The sequence below is a fragment of the Dromaius novaehollandiae genome, chromosome 4 (assembly GCF_036370855.1).
Source record: "Dromaius novaehollandiae isolate bDroNov1 chromosome 4, bDroNov1.hap1, whole genome shotgun sequence".
Lineage (NCBI taxonomy): Eukaryota > Metazoa > Chordata > Aves > Casuariiformes > Dromaiidae > Dromaius > Dromaius novaehollandiae.
Window position 1 is genome coordinate 52,330,772 of NC_088101.1, and position 13,093 is coordinate 52,343,864.

The window sequence follows — 13,093 nt, forward strand, 5'->3', positions numbered from 1 at the left end:
TCTTCAGGGCATCTTCAGGCCCGCCTGGCCTTGTACCCACCTGGGGGAGATACCGAACTCAGAGGCGATCCCTGAGCTAACTCCTCCTAGGTGCCGGCCAGAGCCAGCCTGCTGGGGAGGGGACAACAAGGCAAGCTTGGCCCTGTTCTAGCTAGACAGACAGGCAGGCAGACAACAGCCCCAGGCAGGCACCCAGCAGTGCGCCTGTGAGCCAGGTGCTGCACAATCGGAGAGCAAGAGGGCTGCTGGTGTCCCCAGGGCCGAGGAGGGGGTCGTACACCAAGAATAGCAGCATACAACCGTGCACGAAGGACCTCGCTATTATTTAAAGTTCTGCAAGAAATGGCAACAAAAATACACCAGTTCAAAAGGTTAAATATCGAAACAGGTCTGGAGAAAACGCTCTCACATGCAAACTACAGTATCTCGTGTGATACATTTAATATTCCTAATTTACATGCTGACAACTTTGCCATTTCTAAACAATGTTATCATTCATCTTCCTGATGGTTAATCAGCACAAGCTTCAAACACTGTTTATCACACTTTGATGCACAAATCAAACAGGAAAGGCAAGGTGTTACAGGGTTTTTTCAAAAATCTTACAGTATTTACAGAAAGATGCATATTTTTTCTAACAGCATTCTTAGAATTATTCACTCATTCACAATCAGTCATTGTACAAAAGCATCATTCAGAACTAGTTTTTAAAATGCACCCACCTCAGTTGCATAGTACACAGAAAAGTACGCGAGCATCAAGACACTGATTTTTGAATAAGAATGTGAACTGATTTAGAGGTAAAAAATCCAGAGGAAGAAAGACGCACTTCTACAACATAATCAGCTGCAGTTCTCCTGAAGCTAATGAACTCCTGCAGATCTACTGCCAAATTTCCCTTTTACAGATCAAGTATATTTTGAGGTGTGTTCCCACACATACCATGGTTGCACTTAGGTCCAACAAATCCTAATACAATGAGAAAATTTGCTCTGCAATATTTGCACAAAGGACACTGCATATGGACACTTTTATAAAAATGTACAGAAACACTCACAGAGCCAGGGTCCACTATCGATTTCATGTGCCATGTCCCATACCTGGAACACCTCAACAGGCCTGCTTTGTTACTTCTGATTTATACTGGTGTAATTCAGAATCAGACTAGAGCATTAGACTTTTAGGATTTTTTTGCTCAGCAAGAGGCTATTGGATTCTTTTTATTGTAAGAGTTAAAACTGCAGGCTGTGGAGGGATTAGCATGCATTGTATACATCCTGTTGATTTTCAACCCAAACTTTGTAATTTAGTCATTTGGTTATCTTTTATACCGATAATTTTCTCACTTTAAAAATGCGCTCCAGTGAATTCGTTGAGCCTGGTCCATTAGAGAGCAACAGGGAACTCTGAACAATAGATGCTTGTTTTACAGCTACTGCAAATGCTTCGAAAGCACTAAATTGCCTTTTATACTCAACAGTCTAATAACAAAGACTGATTTTCTTCCTCTTTTTTCCAATTGATTTGATGGTTCACTTGAGCTTTAAAAACACATTACATAAATCTTTGCAGCTATTACAGAAGTCTTTTGTCAAGTTTAATTTGGTTTTTGTTCATGGTGTAATCATTCACCCTTAAACTCACTGTACCAAACATACCCGAATCGTGCTTGACTTTGGAGCTGTATGAATAATAAGTCTTAGAGGTTTATTTTGCATGGGGAGGGACCTAAATCCTTCCAAAGGCAGTTTACATTGAAAGCTCGAGGGGCAGAGGTATATGAGGTAAAGCCGAGCACCTCCTGAAGGCGCTGCTGAATGCCGCAGCCTCCCGGCGGCCTCCCGAGGAGGAAAGGACACTTTGCAGGATCAGGCCTTTACGGCTCTGTGCTAGATACACTTATTTCACAGTAGAAATTAAACGATGCAAAAAGAACCCCTCCCTAGCGAGCCACCGCTGCACACACCCCCCCCAGCGCTTAACATCGAGCACTGTGACAACGACATGATTTAACAATTAAATGAAATTAATCTTCTGCACTAGCAGACCATGGTGCTGGTGCTGCAGGCAGCCCCTGCCAGCCAGCGCTGCACCGTGCCCAGGGCACAGCCATGGCTGCACCAGCACGAGAGACCAGGGGCAGAACCAGGTTTTTCAGGGGACTTACTGTATCTGCCTTGCTGACTTTTCCAGCATTGCTTCATCCTGTTGACTTAACCTCCAGAAGCATTGCCTCCGAGAGCAGCTCCATCTTCTCCTGCTCTTTAACTTGACCATTACAACTTTGTCTGGGCTCGATGTCCCATGGTGGAAATATTCAGCTAGGATTAACTGGGGGTGAGGGGAGAGGGTGAGAGACCGGTCAGTACAGACCTCTCTCCCTGTTGCAAATACAGATGCCGCTGAAGAAAAACAGCAGGGGAATGTGCTGCTTACTACCTTGCTTAAACAGCAGAGACGTAGAAAAGTGGAGCTAGCAGAAAAGCAGCAGGGGCTGAAAATCTTGAAGAGCAATTGGGGACAGAGCAAAAACCTGGGCAGCTGATACTATTTCACCCGGAAAAGCAAAGAGGCTATGAAGTGCCAGGCTTCCTTACAGTACTTTCTCTTGACCTCTGTGTGTCCAGATGCCATTTCATTTTCCTCCTATTCCCATTGCTCTCCCCGCCCGCCCTGCGCTCAGTGGCGAAAGCCCGAGGTCCTGGTGACGTGCAGGGTCCGGGTCTGCCGGCCAGGGCTCGCTTTGGCGAAAATGAAGATGGAGAGGCTGGGAAAAGCAGGATGCTCAGTGCTCTCCTACCTTTCTTGGCTCTGGGATTGCTCCGCAAGGAGCTGGGCGCTTTGCAGAAAGGGTCAGCGCATATCGTGCTTGGTTCGCACAGAAAGGAGCAGGTGGGCTCTGCTGGAGATAAGGGAGCAAACCACAGCTCAGTTAAATCCACAGAGGCCTATCGCCAGACCTGAGTTTCTCATTTTAAGGAGCCAGGATTACCCTCTCAGTTATACATGGGGGGTTAGATGTGTTTAACACCCAGAAGTCTCTGCTCATACCCACCACTGTAATAGCAAATTACACTGACAGCTGGCCTGGGTCCCGCTCATTGCCGGCGCTGCAAACCTGGAGCAGCAACACCAACTGTCCTGGCTGGACTGAGCGCAGTGCAAAACTCGGCTTCATGTTACAACCACCGCGACAGCAGGCTGGGTCAGATTCACTCCTGGCAGAGCGTGACGGATGAGTGGGGGACAGTACTCTATTAATGAAGCTGCTATTCAAATGAAGAATTAAAAAAATTAAGGCGGGGGTGTCAAGTTGCTGGTGACACTGACCCACATTGTTCTGGGCTCACAGTGACAAGATCTGCTAGGCAAACAGCGAGAGCAGAACCAGTGCCAGCACACAGCTGCTCCACCGGGACAGCTGTGCCGAGGGGGCCGCGCTCCTGAGCATGCACTGCACCCTGGACCAGGAGCCGTTGTTCGGCAGCGGCTGCACTCCCGCGAGGCTGCACATGATGTTGTAGACATCCACGGATCTGATTGGCGGTGCCCGGAAGTTGGATTTGAAATCTGAAAGGAGAACAGGCAAAGAGGGGATCCGGCATCGTGCAAATGCTGGCTCAGCTGCCGAAACGCTGGGGCACCACGAAGCCAGGACTAGGGCCCTTCTGCCTTTCCTGGGACCCTACCAGGAGTCTGGGATGTGGCACACACTATAATTTACAACATAGCTCAGCAAAAGCATTTTAAATGCTTTTTTTTTTATCTTTAATCAAATTTTATTTAAAAATAAAAAAGTGAATTAAATTATTAAATATATGGGCGCTACTTCACTGTGCATGCATTGGTAGAGTTAACGGCCTGAAATAATTGCACTGCGGACTCTGCTTTTCTTTCATGCCCAGCCGCAGTCACAGCCCCGCACTCATCTATATTTAAAGGGCTGGGTGACGCGGAGGTCAGGAGCTCCGCATCGACCTAGCGCAGGCGGGCGAGGTATGCTGCAACCTCGCGGGCCTTCCCCAGGAAAGCGCCTGTCTGAATCCACGGAGGCAGGACGAGCCCGCGCGTTTCAGGCGGGCAGCCCTACCTGGCCCGTAGGCGAGGAAGAAGCCGCGCATCTCCATGAGCTCGTTGTCGTAGCCGTGCCAGCCGTTCTGCCAGGCCTCCCGGCGCCCGGTGCCGTTCTCCCAGAAGGGCAGCTTCTCCCTGCTCTGGGGACACAAGCGGCCGCGGGTGAGCGCCCGCCGGGAAACCCACGCCCCGGGGCCGCCCTCTGCCACGCTCGGTTTCCTCTCCTCGCTCGGGGTCTCCGTGCTTTAATAATTTGTTGCCATAGCTCTTGTTCACCTTCCCTTGCCCATATTACACTAAAATAGCACTGCTGAACTCCTTGCTTTGACTCTCCTGCTCCGTATTAACAGCTCTTAACAGTGATGGTGTCCTTCCCTGCCCCCTCAGGAGAAAAGGTCCTTTGAGTCTTCCCAAAACACTACACAAACCCTCTCTGTGAGTTTACCTTGTCCCATGCTCTCTAGGAAGGGCAGCTCACAGGACACTCCAGATCCCCCCAAAACTGCGGCAGCAATTGCGCTAAGGCGGTGGACATGAGCTGACATGTTGGTAGACCCCCGGCATTAACTTCCCCAATGGTTACAAAAAAAGCACTAGAGCTTCCTACAGCTGTTGGGTCTCGAGTTCATGTTTCATTGCTGGAACACAGAAAATGCCCCCAAAGTGTCTCCACTGGGGCTGGACCCCCACGCAGAGCATCGCATCGCTGGTTAGGAGCACCCAGAAACGCTCCTGCTCAGCCGAAGCAGGAACACATGGAAGACGGCCCCAAGAGCGGAGCCGCTGCAATGCCTTGTGTACAGAGCACGTGGCAAAACTGATTGCTTGCAGACCCCTTTCCTTTCTCAAACATTTATTTTGTCTGATTTTATTATTTTCCTCCTCTGCCCACGAAGAGAATTGACCATGCCAGGAGACTGAGGATGGCAATGACTGTTGCCTTCAAGCAACTCTCTTTCACCCGCGTACCACGGGAACCCCTTGAGTATCCATTGCATTTCTTCATACGTAATAGTCAGCAGAGGTACCGCATAACTGAACAATTTTAGCTGACAAATTAAATCTCTTTCCTTGTCTCCGTCCACTTCACTGTCGGCGCTCAGAGCCAGCCAAGGGGAAAATGGGCTCGCGCCTCTCTCCCCGCCGCAGCGCCTCCCTACGCCGCGGCTCAGCTCTACGCGACCCCCAGGAACGGGCGACGGGCCGCTCACCATCACGCCAGCAGCACGGCATTTGTCAGCAAAGACTCGAGACACGGCGAGTCACACCCAATTCGCAGCGTTTCTCTGGGGGTATCACGACATTGCGGCGGCTGAGCCTTTCGGGAGCCCCGTCGGCTGCTGCGGACTCGGCTGTTTCCCCAGCAGTGCCGACGGCAGGAGCCCACGTGCCCTTCCCTGCTGCCCGCGGGTGCCCAGAGCTGAGACACAGCCAGGGGTACGTGACATCCTGCCTCTCCCTGCGATACCTAGCACGGCCTGGCCCTGCAGAAACTTGGGGAGAACAAAATCGCCCGGGGTTTCTCCGGCAGAGCTGGTGCAGCGTGGGGCAAACCTCCGCTGCCGCCCTCCCGCTTCTCGCTGCTGGCCGGGACACCCGAATTCGGACAGGCTGCGGGTCCTATGCTGCCGTCTGGGAAAAGAAACTTCCCAGATACATCCTCCTTTTTTCTCTCAAAGAAGGTAAAGCAGGGAATATTCCACAAGAAATGGCATTTCTAATTGCTTACAGCTATCGGCTCGCCGGCGGAGAGCTAAAGCACGCTGTGAGCAGGGCCGTGAGGAGCCGAGTACCCCGCTCGGGCGGTCGGGGCAGAACGCGTAACAGCAGGCTCAATTACTGCTTTAAAAATACGACAGGAAACTTCCATTTTCACAACCCATTCACGGATAATGAAAATGTGCCAGGAATAAGGAAAACCTGTCAGGATTAACGAGAGGACATTCTTGAAAATCAGGAACAATAGGAAGGAATGGGCAGAGACAGAAACAATTACTGCAGCAGCGGCATTTGCTGCACTGTTATTACAGTTTCAGAGTTTCAATGATTTTTAAAGTGTTTTTTTGGGGTTTTTTTTTTGTTTTTTTTTTTTTACAGAATACGTAAAAGTGTTCTGTGTAGAACCTTGCACCGCAGAAGAGAGATCAGTTATAATACTTTTTCAAATCATTTCAGAAAAATGTTTCAGATGCCTACTTCACAAGTCTGAATCTTATCTGTGTCTATATATAGATAGATAGATAGATAGATAGATATAGACATATATATATATATATATCTATTACCAGATATGTTGTGCTCACCCATCTTTACTCAGAAGCAACTGGGCTTTTTTAGAGATGCATTTTTATTCCACTGTAGAAGCATCATCCTCCTGTGAGGTTGGGTAGTGAGAAATGTGGCCGTGAGGACCTTCTTGAGGAAAGCATGGTGAGCAATACCTCTGAGGGTCACGAAAGAAGGCGCTCGGCTGAGTTACGATAATCCGCAAGGCAAATGGTCTAATGACTATAGTGGGAGGCCAAAAGAAGCAGGACTCCTTGGCTCTTCATTGCCCTCTTCCAGTGGTGCTGCGGTGTTGCCACTCCAAGCCTGGTCAGGGTCCAGTCCCTTGGGGCACTAAGGCCTCCCCTGTTGGGACCAGTCCTGATGGCATTAATTACTGCCCCGTGGACGCGCTCCACTCCCTGCAGAAGTGAGCATCTTTTGGGGTGGTCTGATTGAGCCCCGTAGCCTGGAACTGGAAGCCGTGATAAGGAGGGAGGAAAAAGCCAGGCAGGAGGTAGGAGCTTGGTGGGAGTTGGCTGAATGAAGGCTATTTGTGAAGCAGATTTTTTTTCTTAAAGCATTCAAAATATAGCAACATACAGTAATGTGCATGTGTGTATGTGTCTGTATACACACATGTGCGTTAAAAAGTAGCTGTGGCAGATAACAGAACTTTCACCTTCATTTAAGGTTTTGCAAACTCTGAAAGCCAGTGCTCTCTTGTGTTAAGTGTTAGATATGGGAAACTTGTGAAGAAGTGACTAGTTTAAGAGATAAAAAGCTGAAACGCACATCTTTTTGAATTCAAACATGGAGGAAGCTGCTATGGGCAAAGCTTACTGGGAAGGAGAAGGGAGCAAATACTAGGAAACTGGTTGGCTTGGAAGAACAAGGGGCAGTTTTAGGACCGAGTCTGGTGGGTGGGAAACCAGGCAGAAGGAAAAGGTGTCACAAAGTACCATTGAATGGAGGGATAGTAACCTCTTGAAAGGGAAACAGTCTTTTCACATCTGGCAAGAGCAGAATTTACAGATGCAGATAAATCAGCAGGGTGCGGGGGAGTAAACTAACAAAACCAGAACTGGAAATACATAAACTCCTCTTGTTTTATGATGGCACAGATAAAGGAGCTGTCTTAACTATTTAATTTTGTCTAGCTTCAGTCATGCCTTTAGCCTCTTTCAAGCACACAGAAATATTTGATGCTAGTGTTGCAATCAACACAAGTAAATGATGACTTTAACTCAATGTCCAGCATAGAATTTTACATTTTTCTTGTTGTTTTGATATATTGCACCTTATCACGTTAATGTATAACTACTTTGCTCTTATACTTTACCTCTACTATGAACCATCCTTCCTCAGCCACAAGTGTTAGAGGAGACACGAATTTTCCTTTTTTGTAGAAAAACCTGTCTGGAATATCCTTGATGTTATAAACATCCATGTGTTCCACAACTTTCAATTTTTCATATATCTGCAAAGAAAACAAGGGTTAGGACACCATATGGCTATAAAGAGCATATACACACCTATCGGTACATAGAAACGTCTGATTAAGTCAAATGGCTACTCCCCTTGGACCGATCATCATCAACACATTCAAACTGGGAGTTTGCTGGTCCAAAAGATGATGGCTATGCAAAATCTGCTTATATGTTTTAGGAGGTTCTGTAAACTTGGACCACAAACATATAGGAACCCACAAACCCACATGTACGCTTATAATATGTGCCTCACAAATGCATGCATGGGAGTATACAGACACATGCAGACAAAGCAGCAGAAATCAAACGACTAAGGAAGACAGTAAGCTAAGCAGTGACAAGAAGCATGCTCCAGGACATGATGTGGACGGGGTACAGATGCGGAAAGGGGATATTCTGTAAGGCCTCCGCCGCTGGTTCCCCCTCTGTGCTGTGTGTGAACAATGGATATCACCTCATCTCTGTCTTCCTTACACTTAACCAGTCAATCCCTATCAAAGGGATTAATAGTGCTTAGTTATCTGCTTTGTAAGGATGCTGTGAGATTAATTAGTCAATGCCTGCAGCTTTGAAAGTGCACAATGCTACACAAGTGGTTTATTAATATTAATCATTCCATCTGGAATATAATCATACAAATGTGATTAAAACCAAATTTATTCAGAAAAATATGTTTTAAATACCTAAAGAACATGCTCATATGCTATAGAGAAGCTGGTTACTGGAGTGACTAGAGCTTATATCACTGCTTAAATGTCAAAATCTTCGGGAAGAAAAAGCCCAATTTTGCAAAGATTCCCACGCAACAAGAATGAAAGATTCTTCCCTAACCTCGCAGTGAAACCCACTCTGCACGTGATGAGTTTATCTGTGTGCAACATAGATTTGCATTGACTAGTAGGGGTAGTTCAGTCGCCATCACACATCCCTCCAGCACAGAAACTCCTCACCGGATACACAGCCTCCGTGAGGAATGCACCAACAGGTGACAGTGGGACTCAAGCCGACCTTCCCACCATGACATAGACTAGAAAGTAGTTCTGGTGTTTCAGCAGTGCTGCCAGTGCTTCATAATGGGATAACTTTTAAAGTGTGATGGCCTTATGTTATGATACAACCTAATTCCTATAATTGCTCTTTAAAGTGAATTAGACTAGTGGAACCTGGCTCCCGGGAAGCAGGAAATCAACTTAATTTTGCTTAAAAAAACAGCACTCCAGTAAGAAATCCTAAAAAGAAATGAAGGAAGAAAAGAAAACTGTGATGCAAGCCATTGTATTTTGTTCTACTTGGGGACATTAAGCCTTTTAATGAAAGAGGAACACGTGCTTAAGATCTTTTTCTGGTGGAACCCCATACCTACGTGACAACATTACACTTGCCTGTCTGGTGGTCCAGCTCACAAAAATAGAGATCCCTGAGGTAAGGCTGAGGAGGGCATATATAAAGTGCTAGAATACCCTGCAGGAACTTTTGACTTAAGCATGTCTGAAAGACAACTTCAAATTCTGGCACTAGTTTAAAATCTTCACATTATCACAGCTATAAAATTCCTAGAGAGCTTGTTTGGGTGCAAAAATTGACAAACATTCCCTTCCAAAAAATCACAGAGCCTACAATGTATATGTGAGCTACAGAACTGGAATTGGCTAAAATATAACATAGGAAAACCAAATTTTCCACGTGGAGCACAGACAGCCCATTTTGAATATCCACTTGTCAGTATTCTGAGGACAACATAATGATGTCTCAAGCATTTGTTTCTGGTAAAACTAAAATTTACTAGTATATGAGTTACAGATGTTGCATTTTCATGCTTTTCAAGTGGTTTCCATTTTTTTTTTTTCTGTATTGTTTTAATTTGCCTCTCAAAATCCTGTCATTCTGGCCTTGGCTGTTTAAGATTGATTTAATCAAATGTGCTTATTCTTCAAAATTCTTCAAAGGAGAATATTGTAAAAATGGGCTTCTTTGGTAATTCAAGTCTGATGGAGTTATTCCTCAGATTTGACAGGAGTTTGTTGGAATAAGAATGCCCGACCTCCTCCAGATCATTTGAAAGTCCCAGCTAGAGTCAATAGGTTGGCTAATGTATAAAATCCTAAAAATAGTTTTTGAGCTAAAATCTTTTAGATATCTATCAAAAGCAGAGAAATTGTGATGGGGTTGAAAGGAGGTGTGTGTGCCAAAAAATAGTGAAAGACCATGCTTTTTAATTTGTCTGGTGTGAATTTCTTTCAGATACCATAGTCACAAGAGTGCAAAATGACAGATTCAAAGCCTGACTCATGATAAGAGGCTCAGGTTGATTTTTTTTACACACATCTCTGACAGCAGAATTTGGATGTTATGGCCAAACTAAAGAAACAATTGTTATAAAGCAAAACAAACAAACATGAAAGAAATAAATCCTAATAAGCTGTACTTACCTCCGTGTGCTTCTCTTCAACTGGCCAAAGGCTCACAACAGGACCTCGGTCCTTCATTTGTATGGTGTCACTCATATTGATGTAGTTCTTCAACTCAATCACTTTGTTAGCCCAAGAGATGTCAGTCATCCCGTGGTCGGAGAAGAGGAGGACGTTGACGTTGTGCTGAAGGCCCTTGCTCTGTAAGCGAGTGCAAGACAGCCATTAGGGCTGGGAAAGCGCTTCACCACCTGACCTCCGGTGCCTGCTGGCAAATTTTAAGCCCCATTTGGTCTCCCTCCACTGATTTTGGTGGAAGTACACCAGCGAGTGCATGGCCTTAAATATTCTGCAGAGAGGGCTGCCACCCGCTGCAATGGCAGCAGTCCACTCCTGCCTGCTGTCCTGTAAGAGTCTAAGAGGGTAGGGCAGATTTGCTGAAATAAATCCAACCCCTGCTGAATAACCACTGCAAATGGCCTGTGTTAGAGGTTTACAGACAGTAGTATTATCCGAGACGTGGAGTGACCACCATTACGATGTTCCTCAGAGAAACAGGTGAAGCACGGCTGTGAATCAGTAGAAAGATGGGACCCATATCCACACCAAAATGGACTGATGCTCTGAAGGGGCATCCCATATATATATATATCACCCCATATATTGGGGGTTGAAAGCTTGAGCTTGAACCCCTTGACCCAAACACATCCTCATGGTTCTTGGTCTGCGACAGATCCAAATCAAATCTCCTTCCAGACTGAATATAAATTGATTTCAGCAAAGCAAGTATCCCTCAGAACTGCTGATCCCAGGGCTTTCCTCTCATTTTGACTTGAGAGTTTTGAAATGCAGCTTAGGCAAATCTGTCCCCCTGTTTCTTTAGCCTTAAACCTGAGCTCAAATTCTCATCTTAATCCGGATCTAGACCTGCATAAATGCCATTTCTACTCACTATAAAGTACAAAATACTAAATCTCAGTCCCACAGAACTGTTGTCCCAATTGCTCTTAGACAGCATTTTATCCAATTTTTCTTTTTCTCTTGGTCAAAATGCCAGGTGAAAAGCACTTTTGTCATGACTGCACCCGTGGCAAAGGTGTTTCGCTCTTCCCCTCTCAAACACAAGCACTTAGCATTAGATCTTTTATGATTTATTGAAATTGAAATTGTATTTTCCTCTCCCCATTTGAGCGCATAAAAAGCTCTAATATGTATTTACCATTGTGAAGAGACATCAGAAATATCCATAATATCTACATTTACCCAAAAACTTGATATCCTCTTTTTCTCACTACAAAATCATTTAGATAACATTTTTAAAACAAAGGTTCGAGTACAGAGTTCTGAGTAGTGCCATAAAAACTACTATAAAAGTTAATTGTCTGATTCCACAGACCTTACCAAATGAGCGGTTTTGATTCTTTTGCCTACTATAAATTGCAGCTGGCAACACAAGCTATAAACAGAGCAACATGTATATTGCTTTATGGTTTCCTGGGGCTATCAGTATAATAATCCACTAGGAGGATTATAATGCCATCTACAAAAATCAGGGGAATGGTGTCTTAGCTTCCACATGATATCAATAGCCCCTGTTTCTGAGGAAATAAAAGTTTACGGCCAATACACCAATTAATAGGCGTTAAATAGGCTCTCCGCAATGCCAAGAAGGGCAGTTTTAGAAAACTTTTCCAAGCGTTGCGGTAGGATCTCAGGTAATTGCCATTTTTGAAAAGGTCTCTCTAACAGCTCTTGTTGTAATGGCAAACTTATTTTAAGGTAACAGGCACCCTCTTGCAGTGTTGATTCAGCTTCTTCAACAGCATGTTTCAGTGGCCCGGTCGCAACAGCAGCCGACAACCTTTACGCAGGGCCAGGACGGAGGAGACGCAAGGGACAAGGCACAAGGGGCGGTGGGGCTGTGAAATGCCGCGTGGCAGTGAGCGGTGGGCAGGGACCAGCTCTCCTGCTAAGGGGTCGTGAGGGTTATAGCGTCGGGCGCAATAAAATACACTTGGGGCTCCGTTTTCTGATGTCACTGACCTTGATTTGCTCGATCATGTTGCTTAAGGCTTTGTCCACCTCCTTCAAGGCGCTCTTGCGCTGCACGGATGCGGGGCCGTAGTGGTGCCCTTCCACGTCAATGCGTTCGTAGTACACCGCTGCCATCTCCGCGCTGCCGTTGCTGGAGGCGTGGGAAGGGGAAGCAGTGAGAGGCCGGTGCACACGGAGACCGCGGGGGCCGGCACACCGCGCTGCCCCTCGGGGGGTTAACAGTACCTTCCTCACCAGCACTTACAGCCACCAAATCCCACAGGAACGTTGTCCGCTTCCAGCTACTGAAGTCTTCTCCCTGCTGGTGCTTTCCTGGGCGTATTACTCACACCGCCAGAGCACCCAAGGGCCATAGCAGGCTCTGCCTCTCGCTGCGTTTGCCGTGATACGGACGCAGGAGAGGGGCATCTCCCCCTCCCAAGCCCCCCACTCCGGTGGGAGAGGCAGCCCACCGCCGGGGAAGCAAAGGAGCGGATGTGGGGGCGAGGCAGGGATTTGCGAGGAGGTACATGGCTATCGATATTAGTATTATTCATAGGGCTCCAGGTCATAAGGAACTGGAAAATGACAGCTTTTCACAGCAGCTTATGCTCTTTGCCCATTGTGAGCCAAATTTCCTGAAGAAATAAAGCTCGTGCAGCCACCCCGTCTCTGCTTTGCTCTTCATCAAACCCCCCCAGTAGTTTCGAACCCGCTGGCTGACTGCAGCCAAGCCTGACACAAGGGTGCCAGTGTCCACCTCAGTACCGTGAAGTCCTACGTTTCTGTGAAAGTTTGCAGCTGCAGAAGGAGGGGAAGCAG

At 46.6% G+C, this 13,093-nt stretch overlaps 1 protein-coding gene across 1 annotated transcript in view; it reads right to left on the reverse strand.

The window, feature by feature from the left end:
- Nucleotides 1-304: 304 nt before the first annotated feature.
- The window catches only part of ENPP6 (ectonucleotide pyrophosphatase/phosphodiesterase 6), a 36,426-nt gene continuing 23,637 nt past the window's right edge, over nt 305-13,093 (reverse strand). Inside the window, exons 4-8 of the mRNA XM_026105213.2 lie at nt 12,281-12,422; nt 10,259-10,438; nt 7,682-7,819; nt 4,091-4,214; nt 305-3,570 (exon numbers count right to left, since the gene is read on the reverse strand). Coding sequence (XP_025960998.2) covers nt 3,365-3,570; nt 4,091-4,214; nt 7,682-7,819; nt 10,259-10,438; nt 12,281-12,422 — 790 coding nt within the window. The 3' untranslated portion in view covers nt 305-3,364. The remainder of the gene's footprint in view (nt 3,571-4,090; nt 4,215-7,681; nt 7,820-10,258; nt 10,439-12,280; nt 12,423-13,093) is intronic.